This window comes from Egretta garzetta, unplaced genomic scaffold, assembly GCF_000687185.1.
Source record: "Egretta garzetta isolate BGI_Z169 unplaced genomic scaffold, ASM68718v1 scaffold46, whole genome shotgun sequence".
NCBI classification, from domain to species: domain Eukaryota; kingdom Metazoa; phylum Chordata; class Aves; order Pelecaniformes; family Ardeidae; genus Egretta; species Egretta garzetta.
Window position 1 is genome coordinate 9,351,533 of NW_009260268.1, and position 19,797 is coordinate 9,371,329.

Here is a 19,797-nt window from a genome sequence, read left to right on the forward strand (position 1 = left end):
TTTATGGTATTTAAGTTTCAAAGTCTTGGCTTAATCAAAAAAAATAAAGAAAAAAAAAAAAAAAAAAGACTAGAGACATGTGTGAATGCTCACAACCCAGATTTTTTTTTTGCCATAAAAATGCAGACAAAGAACCTTGCACTAGCACAGAATGCCAGAATTCTTCCAGCATCCCCTCTGCGTTTGAGGCATTCAAATAGCAGTGCTACTCCCAAAGCACAAAAAGAGGCAAGAACACACACCAACACAGCTTGGAAACAGATCATCTTTAGTGTCCGAGTACAACTGGAACATTATGCACCTACACTATTCCTTAAATAAGCTTACTGTTAAGAAGTGATGTATTTTTAATTTATGTGCAACTAGTAATAGTACAATCACTACCTTCAACACAGAAGCTTTTGAAATTACACACCATTATAAGCTGTTACAAAATAAATACATAACTCGATATTTCAATGGCGAAATGAAATCATATGTATATAAGGAACAGCTTTTTAAACATACATAATTTGCTTTTCTTCTTTGTAAAATTAATACAGAGGACTGAAGTAATTTGAGAAATATCAATTCATTGTCAAATTTGCTTGTGACCTCAAATATGTGGCCATTGATAACCATTACTTAATGGCTAATTGCCATTCATAACGTTAATAATTCCAGGAGAGTCCTTACTGTATGCAGCTCCCAGTTTTGACTTTGTGACTGGTTCCTACCAATTTTCAGAGGACTGGGCACTTTGGTCAAGTTTTGCATGTCAGTCAGTCACCAGCAAGACTCAAACACACACACTCTTTGCATGATTGTGAAAATGTAGTATTACAAAAGAAATCAAACCCAGAGAACTGGTTAAAAAAAAAAAATCAAACAACTTTGCTACTCTCCTCCTTGACTATTCTGTGCAAAGTTCAAACACGCTTGAAATGTACACAATACACAACAGAAGCCTTCTCAAGGTGCAGCTCTCATGCTGGTGAATTGAAGGACCTCTTTCTCCAAAGTGTCTGGTCACTCCATAACATTTGCAGAAATTAGGAAGTTGCTACAAAAACTGTCTCCTCACAAATACGATTCACAAAAGAAGTGCCAGGATAAAGTGATTAAAGTGTTTTAGAAATCAATTTATATTAGGATAAAGCATTATGTTTTTGCAATAAGATAGCTTTGCAAGATTTATGAATTTAACTGTTCTGACAACAACATATTATGGCACCACTTGCTCTTCATGTACAACAGCTTGCCAAGACTTATCTTTCCACCTTCCCCCTCCCTCAGTCAAGCCTCACCACTCTCCTGCTTTCTTCCTTTCATTGCTTTTTTCTGTTCTCTACTGTCAAAATTCAAAGCATAAGTTCAGGATCCAAAATAGTCTTGACAGAACTTACTAATTAAAGCTGCACATCATTTCTGAATTTAGGATTTGGAAACTGGTGGACTGTGGCAAATACAAATATTTTAAACTAGTTTTGAAATGGTGCACTTTAAAATACAGGATAGCCAACATATAAATACACCTTTATCACTGTTGCTTTCTAAGTATTCAGGTTATTTTTTTAAAAAACTTCACTTCTTTACTCAGATACAATAGTAGGCCATTTAATATTTAATCCTAGCAGGAATACATTCTCCCTTAAACAGAAAGGCCTACATGTTAACAAAGTATGATTTCTAGTCTCGGACTACACAGGTAAATCCCTCTGAAAACACAATGAAATACAACAGTTTCCTTAGACAGAATTAGCGTTAAATCTACCTTTTCCAAAATCCACCCAAAACTTATTAAAAGCAGAAGTAATAGCAGAAGGAACACACACATGTGCTGCCCAAGCTTTTTTTACATATAAGAGTTGATTTTCCAAATTTTTTCCAGCGATAAAAAGTGGAACAGTTCAACTAATAAAATATGGTTGGTAGTTTGATAAAAACTGAGTGTAGATTTGAAAATCTGAGAAATACCATTTTTTATCCTTCTCCTTGACCTTTTTCGTAAGATTTCAGTTGTGCTACTTCAGCCTTGTGGAAGTCAGAAGTTTTACCAATCATGTTTTTCATCCAACTTCTTCCACCTTACTAAAAGTAAGCAATTCTACACCATTATAAAATTGGCTCTAACTGCTGTAATGAGTGTTTTATAAGCAAATAGTAAGATTCAAAGCAAGATATTCGCCTCCTGGAAGCTTACCAAACTTTTTTCCTTCTCTGGTTGTGCCTGTCATCTTGATCTTGGCAACTTCAAAGAAATCTTTTATTTCCCTTTCATATAGTCGTGATAAATAATCCATATAATTCTTAAAAGAAAAATGTAAAGTTAGTTAACAGGTATACACGTTGACTTTGGTTTGTTACAGTTAAATAGATCTTAAAAACCAGAAAGCACGTAAGTTCTACTAAATAACAAACTAATTTGGACTATACATGTGTATGCGTATATATTTTTATGTAGCATGCACAAAAATACATTCATGATATTTAAGTAGATTATATTAATTTTCCTAGTGAGTTCATTGAGCATCAGAAATTGCTACTTCTCCATAAGGAAGGATATGCAGTGTGGTACATACAAATAGGATTACTAGTGGTAGAGCATCATAGAATTGAATTCATGGGCAGAATGGAAAAAATTCAGCACCATTCTCTGTAGTCTCTTTTACTAGACTCTTACTATTCCCCAAAAAAAGCAAACAGGATGCCATTCCTACACATCTTCATGATTACATGACCACCTTTATTATTATTATTGTCACAAGGAAAACACAAAACTTTGGGAGGTACAAACTATGTGTGCCTACTTACTATAAGAGTCAATCAATCCCAAAATAATTTGTTTGCAACACTGCCAAAAATAAGCTCAAATTTCAAAAAGACAAGAGGCACAACAACTGAAATAAGTTTGAAGATTATCTGGTTTGTTTAGATTTTTAGTACAAAGGTTACAACAACGATTTATTTATCAACAAAGATGACCCAAGAATTTTTTTCTTATGTTCTACAAAATTTTATTACATAGCACACGTAATACATAAATAAGTCTCTTTTTATTAGATCACAAAGGTGTCAAACATTCATTGACCATTTGCCTTACACTGAAGGCAAACGAACAACTATTTCAAAGCCCTTTTAAGAGTCAAATTTAAGTCTTCCATGGTTGAGTTTTAAAAACTGTGCTTAGCGACAGCACTTTAATATAAGAGGACTTGTTCTGTAAGGGCTAACTTTCCTTTGACTTCTATCTAAACATTTTCTATACTTCTACAGTAATTCTTTTTCACTCCATGTCAGTTTTAGACAAAGTAGTTAAGAAGTACATATATACAAAGCCAAAATTTAATCTACTTTACAAAAGACCACTTAATTTTTTTTATATTCCCAAGTGAAATGAAGCTCTGTTGAAATAAAGATGTCACATACGCAATAAGCACATCAACATGAAAATAGCTTAATATGTTTTACATAAATATTAGTATCTTATGATACTTTAGAACATAGAGACATAGAATCTTGGAGGAAAAAAAATACAGGAGATTAAAAATATAAAAAAAAATGAAGTTTCCTATTCCAAACAGGAATAAGAAAAGTGGAGCAATGAATTAAATTTAATATAAAGGAATATAAAAAGGGCATGCATGTACACACAGGCAATTCTTTTGACTCTCAAAAATAGTACGTTATGTACATTCTCTAGCATCATTTGAGCACTTCACATACCTTTGTTAGCCCTTCATATTTTCCATAATCTGTGTTCTTGAGCCACTCCATCAGTTTAGCATATCGAAGCAAATCTCTGTGAAATGGATGGTGATTGGGTAATGTCAATTCAACTGAGTGCTGGGCGAGAGTAGAACTCTGATCGTGACCCTTGATAAGAGAAAGTATTAAAGTAAACCTGGAAGCACTATATAGATGTACTAGAAGTTTCCTGAAAAACTTAAAATGAAGACAGCGTCCCATTCAGACAAACAGAAAAGCATCAATGTACCTCACAGAAACAAAGCCTAGACACACATATTGAAAAGACACCTAACATAATAAGGACACAGCTGTATTATAGTTGTGGCAGGTAATGCATCTTAGTAAGCTTGTTCATTTTAAGGCTCTTGCTGTTTACCACTTTGCCTTCAGGGTGAGTCAATTTGGCATTTTTTGCAAGGCAATGCAAGGTACACCTGAGTGAAGATTTAATGACAAGTGTTCAACTGTTTCTGAAAAAGCCTAAGAGGTTATTACATTATTTCTCTAAACAACAACAAAAAAATAATCCATAGCTGCTTCTTTTTAAAGATGTTGTTCCCACATACTGTAAGATGTTTCAAGTCCCCAGCCAATGGCCTAGATGTTAATGATGAACTTTATGCTCTGCCTCTGAAAATCTGCTCCAATTCAAGCCACTTTAGTCCACTTTGGCCAAGCCTTGGTCAAGACTTAAAAACATCAGTTCGCACACATTTTCTCTCCCTCCACACAAATGCAGACACACACACCCACACCTTTCGGTAAACATTTACTAAAGTTTAACAGTTTATGACATGCAGCATAAACCAATCCATTTAACAGCAAGCTAACTTCGTGCCCCACTATCTTTTAAGTGAAGATCACATATCGCTTGAACAAATGGGATTTAGCTTTAAGCTTCCACTTGCTTGAATTCACAAGGTTACCTTGAACAAGCAAGGTAACATCACAGTTCAGCCATGTGGCAGAACACACAACCATTATCCCTGGGTTAACACAGGGGAGGATGGAACTTAATTTCAAAATGGCTTTAGTATTTTCTGTAAAGTCCTTTTTACTAGGCTTGCAATAAATACAGCAACAGAACTTGATCTTCAGTATAGTTTGTGCTATGGCAGCACAAAAAGATTGTCCTAATTGGCCTCTAGTTCCTGTAGCATAATATGCAGATGGTTTATGCAGGTCAGTCAGTGTCAGTCCCTGACAGAGGAAGCATTCCTGGACAGTTCCATCCTGGATATGACAAGTTGGCAGGACACAAGCTATAGAGCTTAAATACTGCCTTTGCATGTCTTTCAGTTGGAACAGAAGCCAGATTGAATCACAGAGTCAAAACTAAAGCAACTTTGGCTCACCCTTCTCTATCTCTTATTGGGTACTAATCAGCTCAAGTCTTAGGATTAAAAAAAAACAAAAAAAAAAGTCCCGAAAAGCTTTCACAATATGTTCACAGATTTTTGTTTTAAAAAAATGAAGATATGAGTCTTGATATCATTTGTAAAAGATTAACTTTTACTAAGTAATGCAATGCAACCATGCCAGCTTCTGAATAAAGCTGGACTACTTTTTTGTATCCAACATGAACACACACCTTAAGTTCCATTCTCTTAACTACATAAGCTGAGACACAAGTGGACCTAAAGAAACAAGTCCTAGACAACTTAATTCATTTATTCTCACAGACAATGGGGAAGGGTCACATTGTTAATCTCCCTTCTAAAAACAATCTTGTAGTCTGACTCCAACTAAAACCTAAGTTCATAAAGTGTAATTATTGCAACATATAATTTGGAATTGGAATCCACACAGCTGCTGATGTGATTACTGAGGTCATACTTGACACTGTGTGTACTCCTGGGCATGCACATAGCAAGTATTTTCAACAGATCTTTGGTACACTTCTATAAAAACTAGATATAGAAAACCATTTATCGTTCTCTCGCCTATCCCCTGGTGGGCAACATTCCTGCAGCATGCTTATGCTTTTTAATGTTCAAGTTCGTTACAGTTCAAGATAATTTACCTGGTAGCTTTCACCGCTTTCTTGAACTAAGTCAGTCCAAAGCTAGTTCACATTACTGCTACGAAATATTTACTCAGCTATCCAAATTTTTATTGTTTCTTCCATCCAACAATTTTATTCATGTCCCTTTATTACATACAACTTTTTTTTTTCTTAGTAGTTGCGTTCTTCATAAAGCTAGATGACAAATCCCCTCCTAAGATAAATTTCTCTCTCCAAGCCAACATTTCCACAGGACAAATCATTCTGGTTGTCCTAAATTATGTCCTGTTCAAGTCTGCTCCAAAAAATTACGGAGCTTCTAGGTGTACCTTCTTCATCTAATTAACAGGTTTCCTCTCATTAGAAATACATTTATACTAACTGTTACTAAATGATACTGCAAGTTTGTTATTCAACCATTTCATAGTTTCAAAGCTTCAAACTACTTCATATTTCAAAGGCAGAAAGCCAGGTTGCCTTTTAATTGAATGCTGAACCTGGTTGTTAAAAAAAAAAAAAAAAAATCTTCAAAAAGTTATAGACACACAGTACCGTTAATCAAATATTATTAGGACACAACAAAGACAACTACATTAACTGTTAGTAACAGTTACTGGAAACATTTTTTAACACTGCAGTGAACAGCAATCCAAAGTTGCATTTTGCTTAAAACTTTTAAGATTTATTCTCATTTATATGTAAAGGAGATGAAGCACCTTAATGTCTCACAACAGTAGTTTGAATCACAGGATTGGGTTTGTTTGCTTTTTAAAAAAAAGAACAATTTCATACTTCTAAGATAATACACTTAGGCAGAAATTTCAATGCAACTTGGGTTTTCCCATCTAATAAGTTCCAAAGCAGAATGTCTCTTGCAGGTGCCTAGACATCACTGTGTTTTCATTTGCCATATTAATTTAGAAATCTTTGTCTGCCTTCTTTTTTTTCTTAAGTGCTTTATTTTTGAAAAAAATTCTAAACAAATAATGCAACTCTTCAGATGTTAAAGGTAACAAAGGATTCCAGTTAGACTTTTCAAAAACATGAGACTGAGAAATTGCTATTTTATTCACCTGACTAACAAACCAAGGTCATTTTAGTAAAATAACACAGAAATCTGTTATACCTCTAACACTTGAATCCGCACCTCCAAATGAAGTACACAAACTTTTTTTTTCTTTTGCAAAAAGAAAAAAGGTTTTGCAGAGGCTCATCTCCTGCAGTTAATGAACTCTTTGCGCTTAACCTTACAATGAGGTCATATATTTTATCTGCTGATTAGTACCCCACAGCTAACAGCAGGCCAAAACTTTTGAGAGGGCAAGTTTATATGAAAGACAACGTGAGGCCGCTATTAGTACCAGAGGCTAAAAAAAAAATTAAAATAAATTGTAAATTGGTAATAGCATTCTCAATAGCACTGAGAAGTCTCTTTAGAAGTATTTCATCTAATACACATAGTATTGCATAGTAATAATAATCTCTTACCATTTCCAAAAATAAAATCCCCAGAACAGATGATCAGAAAGGGCATTCTATTTAACAGCCACTTTCATACACGAGTCCAATATTTAACTTCGTGAATGTATTTACACGGGACTTACATAGCTTGTTCATTTAGAGGCCTGGACACATAGTCTGTGCTCAGTTTTTCAAAATATGAAAAGTGACAGGAGACACAGAAAAGAAACTAAAGGCAAAAAATTTAACACGCTATAGAACTGGAATTCTTCTGCAAAATGAAGAAAAATATAGGAAGCACTTATCTTTGCCATAAAAAGCCAGGCTTGTACTCTCAAATGCAATTTTCTATACAATTATCCAGCATAACTCTATTCCATTTGCTGCACACAGTCCAAAAAAAAAAAACTTCTAAAACTTTGATTGCACTAAAATGTATAAACAGAATTAATTTTTATTTACAAATATTACAAGTATACACAATTGCAGTATCTATACAGTTGTAAATCTATTACAATTTCCTGAAAATATTCTTCCTCCATACATCTCAATCTGTCTCTTAGCAATTTCTGGAGATCAGAGGAGAGAAATGTTATCTCATAAACAGATAAACAAAGCTTGAGGACTGATAAAAATAATGGAGCGAGAAGGGGCATAAGTCCAATGCTCTGCAATCAGTAAGGATAAATTTCTTTTTGTAAAGACAAATATGCAGCTGCTAGTTAGGTAAGTCAAGCTCAAAAAAATTAGTCCAAAAAGCTTGTATCAAACCTGATGTACTCACTGCTGGAACTGAAAGATAGTAGGACCTGTTACAGAGTTGAAGGAGGGTCTGAGTAAACTAGTTGGAGATAAAAAAAATACAGAAATTAAAAAACTGATGCTAAAAAAGGCATCCAGCCTTTAGGAAACAAGTCTTGGGACAGAGATTTCCGAATATTTCAAGTTAAGGCTTAAAAACAAAGTAACACCTTTATATGGTTGGGGTTTTTTTCTTTATGGCCCTTGAAGTTCAGACAGCAGGAACTCCCAACATTCTCAGCCTCTGACACCCTTAAACAAAAAAGTCAATGCTTTTTCTCCTCAATTAATCAAGCCTTACAGTTAAAGGAAATCCTCATATATCACACAATGTATTTAATTCAGATAGCAAATGCACTAAACAGAGTGTGGTGGTTTGGTTTTGTGTGGGTTTTTTATTGGGTTTTTTTGTTTGGTTTATTTTGGTTTTTTAAAAGTGTAAGCGACTTCTGTAGGCAACAGTAGTTTGGTATGCTTAGTAATATCTCTGCCTGAAGTGTCTCTAGCAGTCCATTCATTTACTGATCACATCACAGAACACGCTCAATTTTAGGTGGATTGTTTTTCTTCTCAGGAAAAGTTTGTGACTGAAAAATTCATATAAAATAGTAAGAAATAAATACCTGCTGAACAAATACGCTGTTCAAATGACTGGCAAGTCTCCGTGCAAATTGCTCACGCAAGTCACTAAACCGCTGCTGTTGCTGTTTCACTGCATGAAGCATATCATGTCCTAAAACCAAAAAGAACTTCACAGAGTACAAAATATATAATAATATATTGTACATGGGAACCAAAAGGACCAGAGGTCACTATTCCTTCAGTCTACACAAACAAAATCTGAGACTATTTGGAAAAGGACATACAATAAATAATAAATTCTGTATGTTAGATTGTAGTCTAAACAGAAACATTACCTGGACGAAGAGCTACATTCATACACTGCAGAAGGGCATCTGCTGCATTAGTGCAGGCCTCAATGCCTCGAGAAGATGTCAGATCTCCCTCCTGAAGGGCCTTTATATGACCTTTAGCCAAATCCATGTGATTCTACAAAATAATGGATAGTACTGTCCATAAACCAGAAGCAGGGTAGCTTGCTATACTGGTGCACCAAAAATGACAAACACCATTATAAAAACTTACTGAAGTTAGTGCAGTAATAAAACAGAAAAACAAACTCATTATTTTAAATGTATCTCATATATGGTTGCTAAAGAGGGAAGCAACCTAACAGAATTCTATACCTGAACAACCACAGGAAACACAATAAAAATGCTTACCACTAAAAACTCTATCTCTGACAGTAGTTTCACATTATTTGTGTTGCTGAGATGGATTAGGTGGTTGCTTTCTGAAATTTGATCCATTTGCTCTTTTACACTCTGAAGCATTTCTTCATAACTGCTCAGTTTTAGCTCAATTTGGTCAACTTCCTTTAGAGCTTCATCCAGCAACTTCATCAAGATATTCACCTGTTTCTCTGAGGCCATAATTGACTGGATATTTGCCTGTACAGAAAATTAAGCCACAACATTTTAAGAGGCATTTTTATATTTCAAAAGCATTCTGATATCTCCTTCTGCCTCTATTATACTGTCAAATAAACACATTCTAAAAATCTAGATGAAAGCAACAAAATATAAACTTGTTATACTTCTCATTTAAAGCGTTACTGAATGCAGCAGTCCCTCAGTCTATGACACTTCTTTATTTCATGAAGATAGAAAACCCAGACTTTGCTCAAGTTCTTAGAACTGAAGTATTGAACCAAACGGTAATCCCTACTATAGTGGAACATTTTTAGTTCCAGAAAAACAGCTTAGATGATAAGGTCACATTTTCTGTTGCAACATCAGCTATCCCTATGATAACAGCACCTCTCCTATGAGGACAGGCTGAGAGAGTTGGGCTTGTTCAGTCTGGAGAAAAGGAGGCTACGGGGAGACCTGATTGCGGCCTTCCAGTACCTAAAGGGGGCCTATAGGAAAGATGGGGAACGTCTTTTTCATAGGGCCAGCTGTGTTAGGACAAGGGGAAATGGTTTTAAACTAGAACAGGGTAGGTTCAGGCTAGAGGTAAGGAGGAAATTTTTTACAGTGAGAGTGGTAAAACACTGGAACAGGTTGCCCAGAGAGGTAGTGGAGGCCCCATCCCTGGAAACATTCAAGGCCAGGTTGGATGGGGCTCTGAGCAATCTGATCTAGATAGCAGTGTCCCTGCTCACTGCAGGGGGGTTGGACTAGATGACCACTAGTGGTCCCTTCCAACCCTAAACATTCTATGATTCTATGATTCTATGATTTTAAAAATATAAGGGAAAAATACAACTTGACAGTTTGAGGAGTTGTACCCTCAAGACTGTATCTCCTGCATCTCCTTAAGTTTTCCAAGTGACCTTCAGAATGTTGGATTGTTTAAAAAGCAAAATAGCAAACAATATGGTACTGCCACAGACAGCCAAATACCACAATGCTATTAGACTAAGCCAGTTTCCTAATTACACTGAGAGTAGTATTTTAGGCATCAGAGTTCACACCCGTGGACATGAACATCTATTCTCCCTCTCTCCCTGCAGCCCTGCCTTCAAGGTAGATATACACAGAATGCCTCCCTTTTTTCTTCTCAACTCATTTGAAAGCCTGCAACTCACCCCAGAAGGTCTGAAAGGTAAAGAGCAAAGCTGAAGACTTCAAAATCTGATAATAGACAGGATGTAGCTCTGCTTACAAGCAGGTATATATTTACATTTAAATATGCAGCAGAACATGTTAGCTACCTTTTCAAAGAACACTACGTAGTCAGTATCAGTGAAAACAGTTCAACATGCTAACATGCTGTACATTAGAAGAAACGTTTACCCCATCTAGCACTTGTAGCTCTCTCGACAACTTCTCTGCAAAGGCTTCAGCATTAGAAATAGCATATTCACACCCTTCCATCATTATTTCAATATCCTGTTCCTCTCTTGCATTTAACTCCTGGTATTCATCCACAGCCTCTTCATCACCTCCTGCCACACTTTGATTCTCTCCACTTGGAACGGATTCTTACGTAGAGAGGGGAAATAAAACACATTATCAAGTGCAGAAAGTCACAAGCATTTTAAGAGTATTTAAGTATGTTCAACTATCTTTAAGTAAATTAATCCATTAAAGAACTTTCATAACAAGCACCTTATACCTGCGTACACTTTTTTCAAGTCTCAGTCTTCCATGTGCTTCATTAAGATTTCCAGAACTGGTTCCCAACAGTGATGTTTTCCAAATTATGCAACATAAGCAATATACAAACAGCCACCTTCCTTTATTGCATGTACAAAGGGACATACTGTCCCAGTTTATGCACCTCTCATGCTGGTAATCAACACCATAATGTATTACAGTATTACACCAGGCTTGTTAGCAGAAGATGAGTAAAGTTAGATCCTCTCTTGGTAGACAGAGCAGAAGGGAAATGTACTAAAGTTGATTAAGAAATCTATCACTGAATAAATAAAAAACACCTTGATGCTCAAGATTAAGTTTCACAGCAGGAAAACCAGTACTGAGGTAAGTGAAAATGATATTAACAATGTTTTCATGAACTATGATTTCTCATGGCAGTGCTTACTTAATTCAACAAGCCATTCAAAGGATGACAAACTATTTACAGAACATTAACACAGTCCAGCCAGAAAGTGTTTAGGACATTTGAAACATCTCTTATCTCTAGCAATTTGATAAGCTATCCAAAGCACCATTTAAAAAGAAAAAGCGTTTTATTTAAGAAAAATGGCTTACAAAGAAGAATAAAGGAAAAAGGTGTTACGCACCTTCTGCAACTTTAGGCAGTTCTGAAGAATTAAAAGGTATGGAAAAGCAGAGGAAAGGAAGCAGAGAATGTTAGCTAGACAAAGCATGAACAGTGTGTATATTTTTAAGTGCCAGTAAGTTTGAATGCTTTCATATTGCACAACCTTGAAAAGTTAGAGATTGGTTAAAAAAAGATTTCAGTCAACACCAAGATACAGAAATGCTGTCCTTCCTGTTTTACATTTCTAATTAAAGTTCTTCCGCACAAGCCAGTGTAGCGTTCACTATCAACAGTTTAACCACATCTGACAGACCTAGCATGAGATATGCTTACTCACTAAGCTCTATTAAAAATTTTTAATTATTGAAAGATAATAGGACTGTAAAATCAGTCACAAACTTTAATAAGGTCTAGCAGAATTTAACATGTGCTTCACAGTTTATAAACTAGAAACCTCATGTAAGACCTCACATAACCTTTCGCATACTACTGAAGTGTCACTTTTTAAAGCATTTTTCTAATTCAGGGGAAGTGAAAACCCCAACAAAAGCAGATTTGTTAAATATTTAGACCTACCAGATCTTGCAGGTAGACGTTATTTTGTTCAAGAGACAGAATGTCTTAGAAATACAATAAGGTTATAAAAATTTAGAACTTCGTTAATAAAGTATTTTCTCTCAGTTCTATTTTCTAACAGAAAATCTGTTATCTAGTCACCTCGTTTATCTGAAGAGTTACAAAACACAACGGAATAAAATTTAATAAAAAAAAGTATCAGGAGTAGGGTTTTTTTTTAGTGTATCTGTTTTACATGAATAATTATTAAACTTTATACTTAACATACAGTTGTAGAAAGTTACCTTCTAAAAGCTGTGAACTAACATTAGTAAAGTCAATTTTCTTTCTGAGATATCTTTGATTGAGTTTCCAGATGCATGAAATGAAGGTGTTCTTTTCCACTGTGCTGCTTGCAACCCATTTGTACACTTTGTCAAAATGCAAGTCAAATTCGGGATTCTCCTGCAAAAGATATTTTACAGGTTCAACACTCAAACGATTCTTAGAGCAGCACAGATTGTTCACTCATTTACTTATTGAGATGACAGGATAAAAATTAAATTACACAGATGCTAATCTTAAGCTGATAAACCAACTCTTGCACCTTAATGAAGGTGCTAAAACATTGAAAGTGAAAAAACAGAACCCACGCTATGAAGACAGCAATTTGTCAAGTCAGATAAGGCAACAATAACACATAATACAGAGATCTCTAAGAGTTTCAAGAACATTTGACAGTGCTGTCTGCCCTGAAACACTGTCCTCAGAACGACTAATGCCTTATGTTAGCCTCCTGAAACTAAAAATAGTAGCTGGAATTACTGACAATATATACAACTCAATTCAGGGAGACTTTGGGGAATAGGCAAGCGCAAAAAAAGTATGAGCACTTTATATATTTTTATAGATATGATAGTATTTGATAGCACTAAACAGGATAGAAAAGACCATTTGGTATCTTAACATTAAAAAACTACTATAGAAGTATTTTCAGCTAGATTTATTGCCTCATGAGAACATTGCTTTGATAATATATGATTAAAGTACCTTCCTTTCCACAGCCACTTATGAACTCAGTATAGACTGTAACTGGTAATATTCTGTTTTAAAGACCATATTCCAAGCATTTTACAAGTTCCAGCCTCCTTCTGATGAAAAACATTATTGCCTCACATACATGTTAAATTCTTACTTATACACATAGTTTGTAAAAACTGCTATTGCTACTACTTATTACTTATATTGTCACTACTATCTGTGGAAGCAGGCTGCATATGAAACCACGCACAATGGGAAATGGTATTTCCTGTACATCACGGTAAAAGCAGTTCTGTTGTTTTCTGTAGCTTATACTGATAAACAAGAAGTATCATTATATAAAATTTGAGTTGTCTGACAACTAGTGCAGGAAAGGCCTGCGTCAAAAGACCTGCATAGAATCACATTTGGAAGCCAAAGCATGACACACTTATCAACTTTAATTTTGATGTTTTTTAATATGAGAGAGTTTGGCATTCAATGTTTGTGTTTTGAAAGAAAATTTCAAAATCACTCATTAAGAGTGGTATGTACCTCACCGCACACTTCTGAAAACAGTTAACCAAATTCTGTTTTGCAAGAAAAAGACCTGAAAGATGATAAAATTTGAAATGGAACCTTAAATTGAAAGAAGCAATTCTCCAACACAGTATTTAGGGACAGCAAGGAAAATCTAAAATCTAGCCAACAAGTATGTGGATAACCGAAATAACAAAACATATTTAACCTACACTTGGGGAGGGGAAAATCAAACTATTTTCAACTTCACAGTTTTCTGCACTATTCTTCCAAATCACCAGTTAACAGAACATAAAACCAGACATCATGAGATGAAGAATTTTCACTTCTGCCTGTCTGCACATCTTAGTTTATGACCAAAGACTGATTTAAATTGTCAAAACCAGGTTGCTCTTGTTGTTCAATGGAAAAGAACACTAACTCAGCACTGTTCACTTGCCAACAAATGGCCAATGTCATGATCTGGAGAACAGACACAACAGCTCACCTTCAAGCTTACGTACTGCTCATTAAGAATGCTTTAAGTGTCCTAGCAAAAATCATTACATCTAGCTCAATGTATTAGTAAGATGGTAGTAATTTTTTTTAAGGGGAAACTAAGCTTGGAGTAAAAATTCACATACGACTTGAAACAAAAAAAAGTACTGGTCCTTAGCACAAGCTTCTACAGTCACTGAGAGATCACTACAATAAACAGGGCAGATACTCAGAATATTGCTACTCAAGCACATTCAAGACTGCTCTTAACTCAATTTACCAGGATTATATTCTTGGAAAGGCTGGAAGAAAATGCAGGCATAAGCAGCACAGGAATGTATCATCCTAAGTCCTAATTAATGTGCTATCAATCTAAGCTTTAGAGCAACTAGTATCAAGGAAGTTAACTCTAACTATGAACTTTATAAAAGGATGTTCTGAGCGGAGAACTAAACAGAAAAAAGTTACACATACTTTAACAGCATCTTTGGCATCAACAACAGCGAGATCTCGAAGAGCCCATGCAGTCTGCCTTTTGTAGAAATCTCCCTTGTCAGATTTTTTCACTTTTACCACATTTACTTGCACTGGTCGTTCCGTTGTCACTGTTAAAAGAAGTAAAAGAGTAATTTCAAAATGCACAAATTACTTTAAGATCTGTTTCTGCTCTATTTCAACTTCTGAAATGAATTATCTGTGGGGCAGATTTCATAATATTTATTTGATGACAAGACATCCTTTGAAACATTTTCATCCGCAATATCCACAGCTCAGTTTAAGCCTCAGTCAACCAGATATATGACGCTATACAGCTTGTGAAGTAATTAATCCAAATTACAGGTATTTATTTGATATAGCAGACCTCAGACCACAGCCACATAACTGACAAAGCACATAGGTAATTGGAGATTACAGTCAGACTAAAAACATTTTCTGAGATTCCTCAGTCAAAAAATATTCTAGCAAGCTAATTTATTGACAGATCAACCCAAACATCTAATATTTTGAAGAGATATAATATAATGCACATACACTCAAAGGAACATCACAGTTCAATTACTGTGTCTTTCCAGAGCCCTCTGCTTTGGACTAAGTGGTACTCTTTATTGCATTTTATTTAGGCCGATCAGCCTAAATGCCTACTAAATCCCCTTTTAAGCAGTATATAAAGCCTGCTTCAAAATCTACCAGTCCCACACAAATAATTTTGTTTCTTTCATTTCAAATCACAATGAGATCTGCGAATAAAAGTACAGCGTTTTGTTTCTTTTTTAGTAGAAGCAATAGCAGAAGTATAAGCTACAACTGATTTTCTCCATTAGCAAAGGAAAGCACCTGTTTTATACGGGGCAAGAATAAATACTGTAAATGAAGCGAAGACAAACGCAACTGCATAAAAAAGTGAAGACACGAAATACTGTGTAGTATTACTATGTACCTGTGGCACACAAAAAGCAGTTTCTCTTCTTTTTGCCTGCTTTGCACACGTTCACAATGCTCAACAAGCGTTCATCATTGGGAGTGAAAATATCCCTCTGTAAAGCATGCTTGATTGCAGTCATTTTCTCTCAGCTGAAAGATTTTAAGAAGTCATAATACATTCAGACACATATAATAGAAAGAAAAAAAAAACAACCATTTACTTACACCAACTACAGCTTTTTGAAATTAAATTTTACATCTAACTTAAAGAATCATAATCTAGACAAGCATGAACTAGGTAGAAGGCCAGCCCACTTTAAGAAAAAGTCCAGGATAAAGCTTACTATCTTACTTCGGTTAGACAACTGTAATTTGTCAACACTAGGATGATCCTTCTGCCTAATTTAATGGAGAACAAAAAGCTTCTTAGTAGTAAAGTATAACATGATGCATTAACAAAAGAAGTTGAAATGGGAACCAAGAAAAAAAAAACACCTTCACTAAGTAGTAGAATTTTTGAACGGGTATGAATGCCATGGATCCAGTAAAAATCTGTATGATGACACGTGAACAAAAAAAAAAAACCCACAAAATTTGACAGGGTGGAGAATGTGAAACTAAAGTCACCACAGTGATGACCTTAAATGAAACTTAAAACTCCAGAATCCTTCAAATATACCTGAAACCTTCAATTAAATTTGCAGGACTCTTTTGCCAAATCAAGGTTATACATTGGGCAAACCAAATTGGAAATAATGTTCCATTTAGAGGGAGAAAAAGTATCTCTGGCTCCCTGCTTTGCAACAAGATTTCTGGAATATATTCTGGATATGGTGTGCAGTAGCAGTCATTCGATCCATTGCTCAGATCCACAATTTCAAGTCTAACAAATTATTACTTTTAAGCCTTGACGTATCACATAAACATCCCAATTCTCTTCTGGTAGAGGGAAAAATCATTCTGATTCAGGATGAGTTCTGGTTCACGCTTCCTCACTCCCTCCTCCCTTGGTATTGTAAGAGAAATTCTAAATTAGTATGTGATCCCATGTAATGAAAGCATTCTCAACATCCTACTCAAACAGCTTTCTTAAAGCAGAATAAATACCTCACATTCTATTCAGTGGCAAAATAAACCCCAAACCAACTGAACAAAAAAACCCACTCTGTACTAGAGTTTTCCCAGGTTTGATACCTCTGTAAAGAACATTTGTGGTGGTTATCTGTTGTCAAATTAATCATTGCTAATTCCTGGAGAGTTACTAGAAACTTATTATTACCATATGAGCGGCACCATGTTTATAACTTCACTTTACCCAGCAAGCAGGCATTACTTTTTTTTAATTACTAAAACCATAAGACATCACAGACAGCCCATGTAATAGAATTTAATAAATTTTTCTTAAGACAGATTTATGTTCTGGATATTGAAGTCTCTTTTATAAAAGCTTCCTTATTACTGAACAGGTCCTGGAAGACACAATCTATGGGGACAAATACACACCTAAGGCAACAAATCTCTGAGCCTCTAGAAATACAGCACTGAGTTTTTGTTTTGTGTTTTAATGTTTTGCAAAGACCCATTTCACTGCTCTTGACCACTACCACATGCTATTAAATTTAACAGACTGTTGTTCTTCCTCTTTATCCTCCAGTGAGGGTCTGGCAATTGTTACAGTGATGTGGAATAAAGAGATGCATCTTTGTAGCTGGTAGAAAGTTCAACTTCAAAGGCCGTCTAGATCTGAAAAGGCCACAACACAATTTGACAAAGTCCATTAGGCTTGACTACTTTGCCGCCTTTTCTTGGATGCATGGACTGGAGCTCAGAAACAGAACACTTTTTAATTATGGAGTTTCTTATCTAGCAAGGGAGTAACAGGATATTTCAAAAGAAGAAAGAAAGTACGCGAGTATGCTTAGTAATAAATCAACAGATTTCTTCCAGGAATCAAGTGCTGACCTTGAACGCTGTACTCTAACCAAATACTAAAGAAGACAGACTTCTGCTGAAAGATAGTAAACAGACATTACTTATTCACTCTCATAGACTGTAACAGCAAACACAGGAGACTGTACAAGGACATCACAGACTGCGCTTTACACCTTCAGGTACACTGGCAGATATAGTTTAATGTCAATGACATAGTTGCAGACCAAATCAGACCATTAGGTTTCATGAATGAGGTGCATCCGCCATTATCAGCAAAAGTACTTTCCTAACACCACCGAAAAGTTTGCTTTCTAGCTTTTGTCCTCATTAAGAACAGAATTTTCAGGTGGATTTGGGGGAGGTAGAGGGGCAGAAAAGGAGGTAGATAGAGATTGGGGAGGTGTGTGAGGGGGATCTGTTCACAGGTTTCCCTCTTCAAGTGATTCACCTCTGCTGTAACAGCAGCCAGCAGCGGCAGAAAGTAAAAGGTGAGAAGAAGGGGCTGTAAGAAAACAAAGCTGTTCACATGTGTGGGATGTGTTAACAACCAGTTTGTTTAAAAACATTCACTGAGAGTAGATTTTCTTTGGCAATGCCTTCAAGTAGGTATGCAACATGCTCAGAGGAAAGCTTTGTACTTCCAGCATGTTCATTTATGATGAAGGATTTACAGAGGCAAAATAAGACCAACATTAAATTAACTATGCACCAAACAAGAATAAAATCCTGGGGAAGTAATAAAATTCTGAAAAAGACTTCTGAGCTAGACTTCAGTATAATCACCTGGCTCCCTAGCAAAGAATGGTCTAGTCCCTACCAGATTCTAGAAATCCAGGGCAGGCAGGGATTAGACAGTACCACCTAATACTCAAACTTACCAGTCAAATAAGAAAACAACAAAACAAAACAAAAAAAAAACCTCCAAGCTCCAGAAAATTAAGGAATTAGCAATATTCACCTGATTTGGAACAGTTCCTCACACTACAGAGAGCTTCTAGGCAGACTAACAAGAGCAATACTTAGACATACTATTTCAGTGCTTTTATTTAAATACAGAAGCTCCAATATTACTCTGAACTTGCGCTTTAAAAGTCTACAGTGCTTTAAAACATGATTAATATAAATCACACGCTACATTGCCTGGGGCTGAGACAACAAAAGAGTATATGGAGTTAAATTTAAGGTTGGGTTTTTCTCTTGGGAGATGCATTGCCAGGGGCTTTGGGAAATCAAGAGCCAATATGTCAGGCTGCAGTCAGTATGGCCGAGCATGCAGCACTCGGGGCATTCAAAGAGATGCTGTTTACATGACACCCCTATGGCAAGGTAATACCCCGTAGCTGCTAACAGCTTTCCTCCCCTTTCACCAAATGCTGGGTCCAGCTCTGGTTTCCCAAATTGCATCGGGTTGCCATTCCTGTTACTCTTCAACAGGAGTGCAAGATGAACACACAAAGTGCCAACAACCTGCTGCATTTTAGAAATATCCCCTTTCCTTCCTGATTTAGGATTTTACTTTCTGCCCTAAGTCACGCTCAGACTGCTGCAACTTGCTAACTCTCCCATTCCGCTGCTAACACCCATTGTCCAGGTTGTGCAGAACACATTAAACCCGAGATCAAAGGCTTGCTCTGACGTATAGTCCAACTCCTGTTACAAACGCAGCCCCCTTAGTCACAGCCACCAAAACCTCTACGATGTGCCAGGCCCAAGTACCTCACCAAGTTCTTCACACAACTCCTGCTGTCCCAACAAAACACGGAATTAGGCACAAGGAGCTGAGATAAAGCTGCTTCCTCAGAAGGCTTCAAGAGAGCTGCGACTATGCCAGTCTCTAATAAATCTCTTTGGACATCGCTGCATTATTTTTTTTTTTTTCCCCAGTAACGTCACGGACAAAGCCTCAGCTAAATGAAACCTTTCAAAGACATCACATCACAGACACAGCCTGGCCAGGAAATACAGGGGAAAGATTCCACAGAGCAGCTCGCTAAGGCTACTGCGGGAGCACTGCTGAGCCTCTCCGGCTGGGCGAACAGGAAAACACGCTATTCCTGCGT

The 19,797-nt window shown here is 36.1% G+C and overlaps 1 protein-coding gene across 5 annotated transcripts in view; it reads right to left on the reverse strand.

Annotated features, from left to right (window-relative positions):
• EXOC1 (exocyst complex component 1) overlaps positions 1-19,797 on the reverse strand; it is a 42,106-nt gene that overhangs the window by 12,990 nt on the left and 9,319 nt on the right. For 2 of the 5 annotated variants that reach the window (XM_035897752.1, XM_035897750.1), the window contains exons 2-11: positions 15,822-15,955; positions 14,858-14,988; positions 12,652-12,811; positions 10,858-11,045; positions 9,280-9,507; positions 8,914-9,046; positions 8,620-8,729; positions 7,980-8,036; positions 3,706-3,855; positions 2,183-2,288 (exon numbers count right to left, since the gene is read on the reverse strand). In XM_035897752.1, the coding sequence (XP_035753645.1) occupies positions 2,183-2,288; positions 3,706-3,855; positions 7,980-8,036; positions 8,620-8,729; positions 8,914-9,046; positions 9,280-9,507; positions 10,858-11,045; positions 12,652-12,811; positions 14,858-14,988; positions 15,822-15,945 (1,387 nt within the window). In that variant the 5' untranslated portion in view covers positions 15,946-15,955. Of the gene's footprint in view, positions 1-2,182; positions 2,289-3,705; positions 3,856-7,979; positions 8,037-8,619; positions 8,730-8,913; positions 9,047-9,279; positions 9,508-10,857; positions 11,046-12,651; positions 12,812-14,857; positions 14,989-15,821; positions 15,956-16,703; positions 19,789-19,797 lie in introns of those variants that run through there. The other 3 variants (XM_009642444.2, XM_009642442.2, XM_035897751.1) reach the window with 2 other exon arrangements.